At 44.7% G+C, this 13,174-nt stretch overlaps 1 protein-coding gene across 5 annotated transcripts in view; it reads right to left on the bottom strand.

Moving 5' to 3' along the window:
- Positions 1-13,174, bottom strand: part of SLC24A2 (solute carrier family 24 member 2) — a 320,058-nt gene that overhangs the window by 303,695 nt on the left and 3,189 nt on the right. For 3 of the 5 annotated variants that reach the window (XM_075594686.1, XM_075594667.1, XM_075594681.1), the window contains exon 3: positions 2,960-4,043. In XM_075594686.1, the coding sequence (XP_075450801.1) occupies positions 2,960-3,898 (939 nt within the window). In that variant the 5' untranslated portion in view covers positions 3,899-4,043. Of the gene's footprint in view, positions 1-2,959; positions 4,044-10,641; positions 10,749-11,018; positions 11,187-13,174 lie in introns of those variants that run through there. The other 2 variants (XM_075594672.1, XM_075594678.1) reach the window with 2 other exon arrangements.

Below are 13,174 nucleotides of genomic sequence, written 5' to 3'. Positions count from 1 at the left end.
AATATTGTGGGGCCTATTCTAGTAGCTTCGATAACAAACTCAGCGAGGATTTTGTGCACTTCCCGAACGATTTGGCAAGTTTGCTATTCAGAAAGCTTCGCTAACCAGGCAAACTCGTTCGGGAAGTGCATCTCCCCGAGCAGTCTAGCTCCTGCTCAAACACACTGAGCGGAAGCTGAAAAAAAGCTCCAGAGCGTCATTTTGATAAAATCACGCTACTTTAATAGCCTTTATAATCTCATCGGGGTTCTGAACTAGTGAGCTTATCACAGATCTCATCTCGCCACCACAAGGGTGGCGGGATCGGATTTGCCGGAGGACAGATTTTTTATTTTTTTCCCCCTGCATCGGATTGATGCCGGGAGTCTCTGGAGCTGATACACATTAATACCAGCTCTGGAGACCCCCGGCTTCAATCCAATGCAATAAAAATAAATTTACAGGCAACTTCATTACCGTAGGGGCTAAACGCTAAGGTAATGAAGGGGTTAAACATCCGTGCCCGGTTAAGTGTGGTAAGCAGGGGTGGGCAAAGGTGATATTTGGCCCATGGTGGGTGTTTAGACCTTGCGAGAGGTAGCGGGAGGAGTTAATCGCTTCATGACCGTAGCGGTTACTACCTTTCTGAATACCGTGATAACACAAATGACAAACCATTCAATGGGGTCATGCCACACCATTTAAGATAGCAGTGATTTTATCGAAGCTACTAGAATAGGTGCTTGATATTTTTACTGGTGTGAATTTTTGGTGCTTGTTTTTTTTTAGGTTGCCCATTGAATGCCATAGTGGCAAATCATGCCATATTATATGTGCATGGTGTACCACTGTGCCAACCAATGGGTATAAGGTAGGGGTAGTTGCCCCCGGGAGGGTTAAGTATCCCCGGTGGGTAGCAGAGGAGGGGGGTTAACCCCTTAAATTGCTAAAGCGGTTACTAACCGCTAAGGTGATTAAGGGGTTAGTGGCCATTACTTTGTTTTTTTATTGTTCGGTTGCTGCCCACGGAGGACATGGATGCAGAGGACGGTGATGAGGATGGCCTTCATCCTGACAGGGGTAAGTAGAATTTGTATTTACTTTATGCTGGCTGGATTATGTTTTATTTTTAATGGGTAAATTAGCTATTATCCAGATCTGGATAATAGTAATTGTGTCCATTACTGTACTGTATGTGTTGGGGGGGGGCGCGGGGGTTGTTGGGGGTAGAGGAGATAGTGGTAGGGTTGTTGTGTTTTGAATATTTGTTGGGGGTAGAGGTAATGGGCGAATGGGGTAGTTGGCCCAATGGTGGGTGGTTAGGCCTCTCGGGTGGGTAGCAGGAGTGGTTAACCCCTTCATTACCATAGCAGTATGGTAGTAATGGGGTTAACTCCTCACGCAACCTTTCTGGTAGGCCTTACCACCCACCCTGGGGCAACTACTCGCACCCCCTCTACATCGTCAAACAGGGTATTCAGGTTTAACCCCTTCAGAGACTTGTGGAAGGTTTCAGATTCTTTCTGAATACCGTGATAACACAAATGACAAACCGGTCAAAGGGGTCATGCCACATCGTTCGAGATAGCAGTGATTTTATCAAAGCTACTAGAATAGTCCCGTATGTCTTTTGTGAGAAGATATCTCCTGACTTTACCATCATGACCATTTGTAACATTACCATTATGAGTCTAATCTGGAGGCTGACTACAATGACAGTTTATGAAATGCAAGTAGAGACAGTATGTATCACATATTTAGAAAACCTGGACAATTACAAAGATATTTAAAATTCTCTAGCACATTTTACAATGTTGTGTCCCTGTTATGTCCTGTGTCCCCTACAGGCTTTAAGCAGCTTCTCAAGAATCTCTGTTTTTCTCCGAATGTCTCCTGCAAACACAAGCTCTAGCTTTATTAGAATACAGCTAGTGAGAAATATGCGTACATAAAACAAGTGATACTATGTACTATGGCAAAGGGGGTGTCAGGAGGAGCACAAAAGCCCTGATGACTTCAATAGAAAATTTCCGACAAAAACATTAGTACAGTTGTATCTAAAAAAATAATGAATGCTGATTTTATGAATAGTAATCATAAAATTAGTTCCAAACCAACCACAGATAGCCTTACTAGGTATGATGAGGTCTACATACATTTTGGACTCTTAGGCTGCGCTTATAGTGCTGGCGGCGACTTTGACATCGCGCAGCAACATAGCAAGTACATGCAGTCCGTTGCGGGTGCCTATAGTGGGCGCGGCCGTGACGGCGCTGCAGAGCGACGGAGTGGTCGCAACCGCCGGTAGTCAAAGGATTTTGACTTTTACGCCGATCGCCGAGTGACATCAGTGGCACATGAGCAGTTCAGCCAATGAGGGCGAATCGCTCACGGCCACGCCTCCGCCACACCCCCTGTTACCCTCCCTTGGTCTCCTGCACCAGAGTGCAGGAATCGCAATAGCTACGGCGACATCACGCGGTCATGTAGCCGGTCGCATAGTCAGCACTATAAGCGCAGCCTTAGGAAGCAGGGTTTCAGTATAATAATTGCATAGCAGTTGGGATTGTTATTGCTTATGATTAGAGATGGGCAAATCCGCCAAAATCCGTCTCCCGGATTTTTGCTGATGTTACCCCCAAAATCCGTTTCACGGTGTAAAATCCGCAAATGGATTTGGGCAGTTTCAATCCGTGCAGATTCATTAAATTCCCCCAAAGGGGGAATCCACGAGTTGCGGAATAATAATAAAAAAATATGCATAACATGAATCGTCCTATTTCATATCGATCCACTGGCTGCGGATCCAAATTCACAAAAAAAAAATTGCCCATCTCTACTTGTGATTTACTGTGTATAGTGAAGCATTTTCATTTACATTCCAGTTACATTCCAGTTGGACCCATACACTAGATAACAATACTTGTAGTAAAAGGAGAAAACAATCACATAGATAAATGAACGTTAAAACACAACCAACCTTCTCTTCGGAATGTGTTGATGATACCTTTGCAACCTTGTTCCTGTTCAGTTTCCTCTTCACCCAAGTTTCTACTTGGACATTGAACTTCATGAAAGTGACATATGTTAAATAGGTCATCAACAACAACAGGCTTTCCCACCACTGGATGAAATTGTCTATGAAAAAGCTTATGAGCATAATCAAGCCCAGGATATAAAATGACACGTCCCGAAAGAGTGGCCACCAGGTGAGGTTTAATACATCTTTGGAGAATAAAGCACACATACCAATCACAAAGAGGATATTGAATACTGCTGATCCAACTATGGTCCCAATTCCAACATTGCTGTGGGATATAAATACTCCTATTAAAGAGGTGAAAAGTTCTGGGGCAGATCCACCAGCAGCCATAAAAGTTGCTCCAGCCACATCATCGGAAATTAATAGTTTTTCTGTGATGACCGTTAGCGAGGGGACAAAGAATTCATCGCAGACTACAGCTAACGCTATGAACATGTAGATCATCCCGAATATATGGAGGACCACTGCACCCCTCCGTCTATCTTCCAGAGAAAAAATGTCTTGTGGGTATTCCCCCTTGGAATGATTTACTTCTGTTATATTTTTCTGGTGTTGGTATTTCATAGAAATAATTGAACCTGGAGTATCATTCTGGTTTTGTTCTGTGAAGTCCATCAGAGTTCTTTGATGCCTGTGCACCAGAGATTGGCTGTCGGTAACAGTGGAAATGTCATTGCTGTATGATTCTATCTTAAAAAAGGCACTAATTGTAATAGACAAAGTGCTAATGGCTGTTATGCTTATGAAAAGACCCAGTATCCGAATGAGTCTTAGTTTCTTAAGGACAAATGAATGCCTCTGGCTATTGCCAGACAGTGTTTTCCTCATGCAGCAGCTTTCAAGGATCTTGCCACCAGTGGTTTTATGTAGACCCATTTTGTAATCTCCAATGAGAAGGTTCACTGCGCATAAAAAGTCAGACCGAATGTATGGTCATGCTTTTCTTTCCCTGCTTTAAGTTAAGAGCTCTTTAGGAAATCGGCAGGGGTTGTCTCGATGAGCAGAACAGTCTACATTCAAGCTTAAATAAAAGAAAAAGAAAGAAAAGGATGAATTGTGGATAAACAGCTCTTAACAAACAGAATGAACACTAGAATAAACAATGATTGAACTTTACAAATAAAAATGCATATTTCATGCTTCGTGAAAACGACATAAAATAAATATAGTAAACATAACTGATCACGGATTCACACTTTCGCTTGTAGTGTTCTTTCAGCACTATAGCTTGTTTATCCTACGAAATATCCTATTAAACCTAATATGTGATGGAGAAAAAGTTATGGAAACATGCTCGTGCTTTCCCGCTGGTGAAAAGAAATTCACGCCACCGATCCCTTTGCTGCTGTTAACTGGAGCACTTCAAAAGCTGCTATAAGAGAACTCTTGAGGGAGGACTCATGAATAAAGACAAAAAAGGAAGAAAACAGCGCACAGGGCATCAGTAAGGGATTATTCATAAATGCAATTTATGGGTAGCATTTACCAAGCAATATATAAAAACATGAATACATAGTAAAGACAAACATCAAAAGACTGTATAAAAAAAACTTATGATAAGATTTGTTAGCAATAAGTTTGATGCGCAGGGAAACTGGTTGAGATGGCCGACGGGATATGTTTATGTTAAGTCTGGAAAACATTCACTGTCTGCTGGAGTCAACTCTCTCTCCCGAAATTAACTCAGCTTGTGAAACTGCTAGTGCGTAACCTCCTGTGATCTCAACACGTTTCGCACTTCCGTGCTTTGTCAGGGGGTCGAATGACAGAAGTTTGACCCGCATTGTGGTGGGAGAGGGGGGATAAGGGCTTGGAGGGGGTAGTTATTGACTTGAGGGAGGGGAGGGGACTGGGGGAGAGAGCAAGGGAAGGGGGGAAAGAGAGGGAGAGGGGAGAGAGAGGGGAACTAGAGAGGGAGGAAAGAGGGAAGGGGAGAGAGAGGGAGGGGAAAAGAGAGAGGGGCGGAGAGAGGGAGGGGAGAGAAAGAAAGGGGGAAAGAGAGAGGGAGGAAGAGGAAAGGGGTGTGAAAGAATTACTGACAGGAGGGCTATAGAGAAGACAAAGGGTCTTGGGTAACTGGTCTTTCATCTTGTCTCCTCTATTGTATGTGTGTATGTCTGATAAGTGTTTATTGGTCATTCTGTGTACAGGATGGAATGTGTGATTGGGCAAGGTTTGCTCTAGGATTATCCCAGGTAAATCATGTACTCCCTAGGAATTTGGGAGAAACAATATTATGGGATGGTTGCAATGTGCAATGTGGAACTTGTGGATTGGGTGAAGGGATCATATATGCATAGAAGATAAGGGTTATATGTAATGTATAAATACTGAGACTGGGATGACCCCACCTCAGATCACACTGAAACAGCTTGTTGATGTGTCATCTCCTTGTACACTCGTAAATAAAGATTCCTTGATACTCACGAACCTGCCTGCAGTTATTGGTATCCTGGGGGTACCTCAGAAAAGGCTGCAATCACTGTGGGGTGGAGAGAGAGAGGAGGAGAGATAGGGGGGAAGTAAGGGAGAGGAGGGTGAGAGACAAAAGTGGGGTAGAGAGGGGAGAAGAGGGAGGGGGAGAGAGAGAAGTGGGGGAACAAGGGGGGAGATAAACAGAGGTGGGGAAAGAGACAGACAGGGGAAAGAGGGGCTAGAGAGAGAGGAAGATGAAGGGCGAGGCAGAGGGGGAGAGAGAGGGGGAAGAGAGGAGGAGTGGAAAGAGAGGGAGAGAGGGGAACTTGAGAGGGGGGAAGGGGAGAGGGGGGGAAGAGAGAGGGAGGGGAAGAAGGGGGAAAGAGGGGAGGAGAGATAGTGGGAAGTTAGGGAGAGAGGGAGAGACAAAAGGTGGGTCGAGAGGAGGGAAGAGAGAGAGAAGCGGGGGAGAGAAAGAGGAGGGGAGAAAGACAGGCGAGAAGAGAGAGGGGGAAGCGAGGGGGAAGATATAATTGGGGGGGAAGATAGAGGGGGAGATAGAGGAGGGACAGGGGTGAATATGGAGGGAGAGGATACGTTGCCTCTCTCCCCTCCTCTGGGTGCATGGGCTGTGTGGGTATCTGGGTCTGTCTCACTCTTACCGGCTCTCTCTGTCTACTTTTCTAGTGAGATTACCTCTCTCAGTCTATCTTTTCTCCAGCAATCTCACTGTCGTTGCTGCTGGGCCCTGTATAGATGCAGCATTTCTATCCGAACCGAAATCTAAAACACAAACATTAGAAGCGTATGCTCTGCAGTGTAATAAAGTAAAACAATTTTAATACATTAAAAAAGGAGAAGGCAATGCACACCAGGCTTTCACTCCCCTTCCTCTTTTTAAATGTATTAAAATCGTTTTACTTTATTACACTATGGAGCATACGCTTGTTATGTGTTTTATATAGAACAATGCGGCCACTGCAGAGTTGTCAAGGGCCCCTCTCTCACTGACCGTGAGAAGGGGCCTCAAACGTGTGGGATTTGCTTGAGATCGCTTCTCACCTACAGGTCAGGGGCCCGGTATCTGCAGGTGGGCTGGGTTGCGTAGCGAAAGGCTGAAGTTGTGGCGTGATTGGATGGGGTTGTGACGTGATTGGATGGGGTTGTGACGCGATTGGATGGGGTGGGTGTTAGACTTTCCTCATTCTGCGTGAGACAGAGCCCACGCATGGGGAATTTGCCATAAGTATGGTTTTTATAAATGAAGAGAGATAAAGCAAACTGTTGCAAACTTTATCTGGGAAACTCCCCATTATTTACACACGTATTTGTTTTAGTGAATTTGCTCAAATATTCTTACTTGACAAATAAATAGTGATCATTGTTGATTAGAACATACAGTATATATATATATGGGGGGGGGTTTGCATGAATTCTTGGTATGTACAGATGTAGCGGGTCTAACTGTTCCCTGCGCCTTGACCGCACCAATTGCGGGCTGAGAATATTAACACTACAGGAGGTCCCATTGAAAGGAATGTAACCCCGCATGACCTTCGCCGCAACCACCTCCCCCAGCGCCGCATTTTTTCGTCGTTCCGGTCGCAGCGCGGTGAACAGTTAGTCCGGCTACATCTGTATGAATTATATTAATTGCATTTACTATTATGGCAAATTATTACTGAATTTAAAACTAGAATATAAGTTATCAAAGTCTTTCAGCTGCAAAACGTGGTCAAAAAGACAAATCTATATCGGTTTTATAAAAAAACAAAAAAAATCTGATTTATTTTATTTCATCATTTTGTTTTTCCGCTAAAGCTTTTCCTGCAAGGCTTTGAAATTTAGCCATTTATCTGAAGAGTTTGATTCACTGGCTTCTTGTCAACGCAAAAATAAAGTGTTTGTGTGGGTCTTAAAAGCTTGCATACAACTACATCTAATATGAATTCTCCTTTGTCTACTTAAAGGTATGCTAACCTGCAAGAAACCTTTAATAGCTGTGCAAATATTGAAATAAACATGTCATACTGATTTTGTTAGGGGCGAAGGCAATGGTGGGCAATATAAACGAACTGGAGGGTCACAAGTTCCGACTTTCTACACCAAGGGTGGGGAACCTTTTTTCTGCCAAGGGCCATTTTGATATTTATAAAATCATTCGCGGGCCATCCAAAATTATCAACTTAAAAATTAGCCTGCTATATTTGTCAAACATTTAATGAACTCACCACTAATGTGATGGCTGGAACTGCTTCTCTTTGGGTGACTGACTGACTCTTGGGTGGTGGGTGACTATGACTGACTGCGGGTTGGTGTCTGTGCGCACGCGCGCTCACACACACACACACGCACACAGAAATCGGGCAGGGGGGAGGGAAATCAGACTCTCAGACCCACTCTCTCTCTCAGACTCTCAGACCCACTCTCTCTCTCAGACCCACTCTCTCTCTCAGACCCACTCTCTCTCTCAGACTCTCAGACTCTCAGACCCACTCTCTCTCTCTCAGACTCTCAGACCCATTCTCTCTCTCAGACTCTCAGACCCACTCTCTCTCTCAGACCCACTCTCTCTCTCAGACCCACTCTCTCTCTCAGACCCACTCTCTCTCTCAGACCCACTCTCTCTCTCAGATCTGCTCTCTCTCAGATCCACTCTCTCTCTCAGACTCACACTCTCTCTCTCAGACTCTCAGACCCACTCTCTCTCGCTGACTCTCAGACCCACTCTCTCTCTCTCTCAGACCCACTCTCTCTCTCTCAGACTCTCAGACCCACTCTCTCTCTCTCAGACTCTCAGACCCACTCTCTCTCTCAGACTCACTCTCTCTCTCTCTCTCAGACTCACTCTCTCTCTCTCAGACTCTCAGACCCACTCTCTCTCTCAGACTCACTCTCTCTCTCTCAGACTCACTCTCTCTCTGACTCTCAGACCCACTCTCTCTCTCAGACTCTCAGACCCACTCTCTCTCTCAGACTCTCAACCCACTCTCTCTCTCAGACTCTCAACCCACTCTCTCTCTCAGACTCTCTCTCTCAGACTCTCAGACCCACTCTCTCTCAGACTCGCAGACCCACTCTCTCTCTCAGACACACTCTCTCTCTCTCAGACACACTCTCTCTCTCAGACACACTCTCTCTCTCAGACACACTCTCTCTCTCAGACACACTCTCTCTCTCAGACACACTCTCTCTCTCAGACACACTCTCTCTCTCTCTCAAACACACTCACTCTCTCTCAAACACACTCTCTCTCTCTCTCAGACACACTCTCTCTCTCAGATACTCTCTCTCTCTCTCAGACACTCTCTCTCTCTCTCTCTCAGACACTCTCTCTCTCAGACACTCTCACTCTCTCTCTCAGACACACTCTCTCTCTCAGACACACACTCACACACTCTCTCAGACACACACACACTCTCTCAGACACACACACACTCTCTCTCTCTCAGACACACACACACACTGTGGGGAGGAGGAGGAGAGGCTGTAGTGAGGTGTCTCTCCCACCACAGACTCGTTCTTCTATCCCACAAGCCTCTTATACCCCCTTCCCCCCCATCCCCCACTCCTCTTATACCCTCTCCCCCCCGGAGCGCTGTGACACACACACACACACACACACACACAGAGACAGTGCCACACACACACACAGACAGTGCCACACACACACAGAGACAGTGCCACACACACACATACACACAGACAGTGACACACACACAGAGACAGTGACACACACACACACAGAGACAGTGACACACACGCACAGAGACAGTGACACACACATACAGAGACAGTGACACACACACACACAGAGACAGTGACACACACACACACACAGAGACAGTGACACACACACACACACAGAGACAGTGACACACACACAGACAGTGACACACACACACACAGAGACAGTGACACACACACACACACAAACACACACAGAGACAGTGACACACACACACACACACACACACACAGAGAGACAGTGACACACACACACACACACACACACACACACAGAGACAGACAGTGACACACACACACATACACACAGACAGTGACACACACACAGAGACAGTGACACACACACACACACAGAGACAGTGACACACACGCACAGAGACAGTGACACACACATACAGAGACAGTGACACACACACACACAGAGACAGTGACACACACACACACACAGAGACAGTGACACACACACAGACAGTGACACAAACACACACAGAGACAGTGACACACACACACACACAAACACACACAGAGACAGTGACACACACACACACACACACACACACACACACACACAGAGACAGTGACACACACACACACACACACACACACACACACACAGAGACAGACAGTGACACACACACACACACACACACACACACACACACAGTGACAGTGACAGTGACACACACAGAGACAGTGATACACACACACAGACACAGAGACAGTGACACACACACAGAGACTGACAGAGTGACAGTCACACACAGTGACAGTGCCAGACACACACAGTGACAGTGCCAGACACACAAAGTAACATTGACACACACACAGTGACATTGACACACACACACACACACACACACACACACACACACACACACACACACACACACACACAGTGACATTGACACACACACACACACACACACACACACACAGTGACATTGACACACACACACACACACACACAGTGACATTGACACACACACACACACACACACACACACACACACTTAGTGACATTAACACACACACACACACACACACACACACACACACACACACACACACACACACTGTGACATTGACATTGACACACACACACACACACACACACACACACACAGTGACATTGACACACACACACACACACACACACACACACACACACACACACACAGTGACAGAGACAGACACACACACAATGACAGAGACAGACACACACACACACACACACACAATGACAGAGACAGACACACACACAATGACAGAGACAGACACACACACACACACACACACACACAATGACAGAGACAGACACACACAAACACAATGACACACACAGTGACACACACACACACACAATAAGCCCACCTCTGCAAACACACAAAAAAAAGGCCTCTCCCCCCTTGGGGTGGGTAAGGTGTCTGGGAGGGGGTATAAAGGGGCATGTGGGTTACCTGGGGCCCGTGGATGGGCTGCTGGAGCAGCATAGGTAGCCATTGCAGATGAGACTGGCAGGCCTGCGGAGCCTAAAGGGAGGTACAGAGGGGCGGAGCCTAAGGAGCCGGCATTACTGGAGGAGAGAAGGGAGGGGGGCAGTGCTGAGGGAAGAGGCGGGCCAAAACAAAAATTGGCAGAGTGACAGCACGGGCAGCCAATCAGGAAAGGGGGAGTTTTAAAAAAAAAAATGTTTTTTTTAAAAACCATTTTTGCAGGCTTGCTTCCCGGGGGCCGGACCAAATGACATTCCCCACCCCTGTTCTACACCTTTAAGAACAATCCCGACACATTTTAACACACATTTTTTAAGTGAAACTTCTTTCCTGGAACCTACAGAGTTTTGATGGGGAAAATGTGGTAACGGAAACGCATCACGGAACTGATGTCATGACATCGGGAGAAGGGTCCTTGGGCCTTGGCGCATGCGCATAAGGATCCTCGGCCCAGCGCGCCTGCGCAGAGGCCTCCAGCGCTCATCGCAGCATCAACATCACTCTGCATACTGGAAGACGGAGACACCACAAAGACACCACACATACAGAGAGAGAGACACAGACACACACACACACACACACAGGAGGAATTCACAGTTAGTATAAATATAGAAGTGCAAATAGCTAAAACAGGGTGTGTGTGTCGTGCATGCACGTTCTAAGTCAAACTTCTTTGCGTTTTGTCACTGAAATTGTGTTCAGATTTTTTTATGAAAAACATCACCATCACAAATACAATTTCTGTGACAAAACAGTTACAAAAGACAAATAATTTTCACTTAAAATGCGCGTGCTCTGCACACACACCCTTTTTTTATACACCGTAAGTCGTACCGAAGGGTTCTCTGGAGTTAAACTACAATATTTTTAGCTCAGGCGACCACCGATATTTACCAGTTTAGTTGCCGGTGTTAATATCTGGAAATGTACAGTAAATGATCATCCAATAGGAAGCCTCAACATCATTCCCCCAATGACGTTGCGGCTTCTTATTTGCCCGCAGGAACCGCGGGATTTGGCTGCCATTTTGATTTCTCCAAAGGGGAGGAAAACACCAGCAACTAAACCAATCTCAGGTACCAGGGGTTCTCCAGAGCTAAAAACACAAAGGCTCAGCTCCGAATGTCCCACTGGTTCAAAGTCTGTGTGACAAATAAACTATAGATTAACCAAAAAAATTGGTAGGCAAAATGGCTGCTTATATTAAATATGTTTAAACATGAAGTGTATAGGACCTAAAGCATACTATTACAAAATAATCAGAATGAATCATTAGCCTACAGTATCACATTTTACACAGGGCAAAACATTGACATTTTCAGGCAGCATGTGGTCACCACTTGGACAATGACTCATACTGTATGTAACTCCAAAAGAAATGAAAAAAATAAATAAATTAGAGTTGCACATATATTGATTAAAACGTCACCTTTCAGTCAGTCTAAGCAGTGGACCTTGTATCTATTATACAGTATGTCTATGGCCCCGATTCCATATGCAGCGAATGGAGCGCTCATCTTCCTTTAATACAGAGAACCGACCTCGCGATAAATTGGACAGGGGCTTATGTGTATGAGGCCAGCATGATTTTGTATTAATAATATTTATCTAGCTTTAAATAGAGGTTGCATTGTGCTAGGGTGTTGGGGCTCTATAAACCAACTAAAAAGAACAACTTTCACTAAAAATAGGCTGCCTTTTTATATCATTACTGAATATCACAAAAACAATGGTAATGCGTGCAGAGTTAAATGGAAGATATTGTGCTATATCAAGCATTTTGCAATAACCACGCAATGTCAATTTCAGATATTTATAGGGGAATTAAATTAAAGGTATAGTTTAACAGTGACTCAGTCCAACATAGTAATTACAACACCACCCAGTGTAAATTATAGGGAAGAAATAAACCTAAAGTATTTTCGTCTCTACTAGTGGAACTAATATGTGTTTTAATGCATCACATAGACATTGCACAGTAATTCTTACAAACTGATATAAACCAGTACACTTTGAAGGTTGGTTTCATAAAGATAACAACTCTAATATTGAGGGACCCAATGTTTTGTTTTGTATGGATTTAACAGTTACTGCAGAGTGTGCACTACAGAGATGCATACACAAACAGAAGAGAAATATGCACACAGAAAGGCATTCTGGACTTTTCACACTGAGAATAGAATGCTACAGTATAATGAATGAAATTCACATATGAATGGAGAACATTCGGGAATAGTTTAGTCAATAGCATCCTTGAAATCCCCACCATGTGGCTAGAGTGGTAAGACTAGCGTATTCGGATAACTATTGTGCATAATATTGTCTTGGTAGATAGATTATAGATATTCACATAATCTAAATATAGTATGTGTATGTGTGTATATATATATACCCACAGAGAGAGAGAGAGAGAAAGACACCTTGGTGTATACCATAGTATATATGTATCAATAACATACAGTATGTACAACATATTTTTATTTTTCCATTTCCTGCT

Source organism: Ascaphus truei, chromosome 1, assembly GCF_040206685.1.
Source record: "Ascaphus truei isolate aAscTru1 chromosome 1, aAscTru1.hap1, whole genome shotgun sequence".
NCBI lineage: Eukaryota > Metazoa > Chordata > Amphibia > Anura > Ascaphidae > Ascaphus > Ascaphus truei.
The sequence above is the reverse complement of the archived record's forward strand: the minus strand, read 5'-3'. Positions and strand labels throughout refer to the sequence as shown.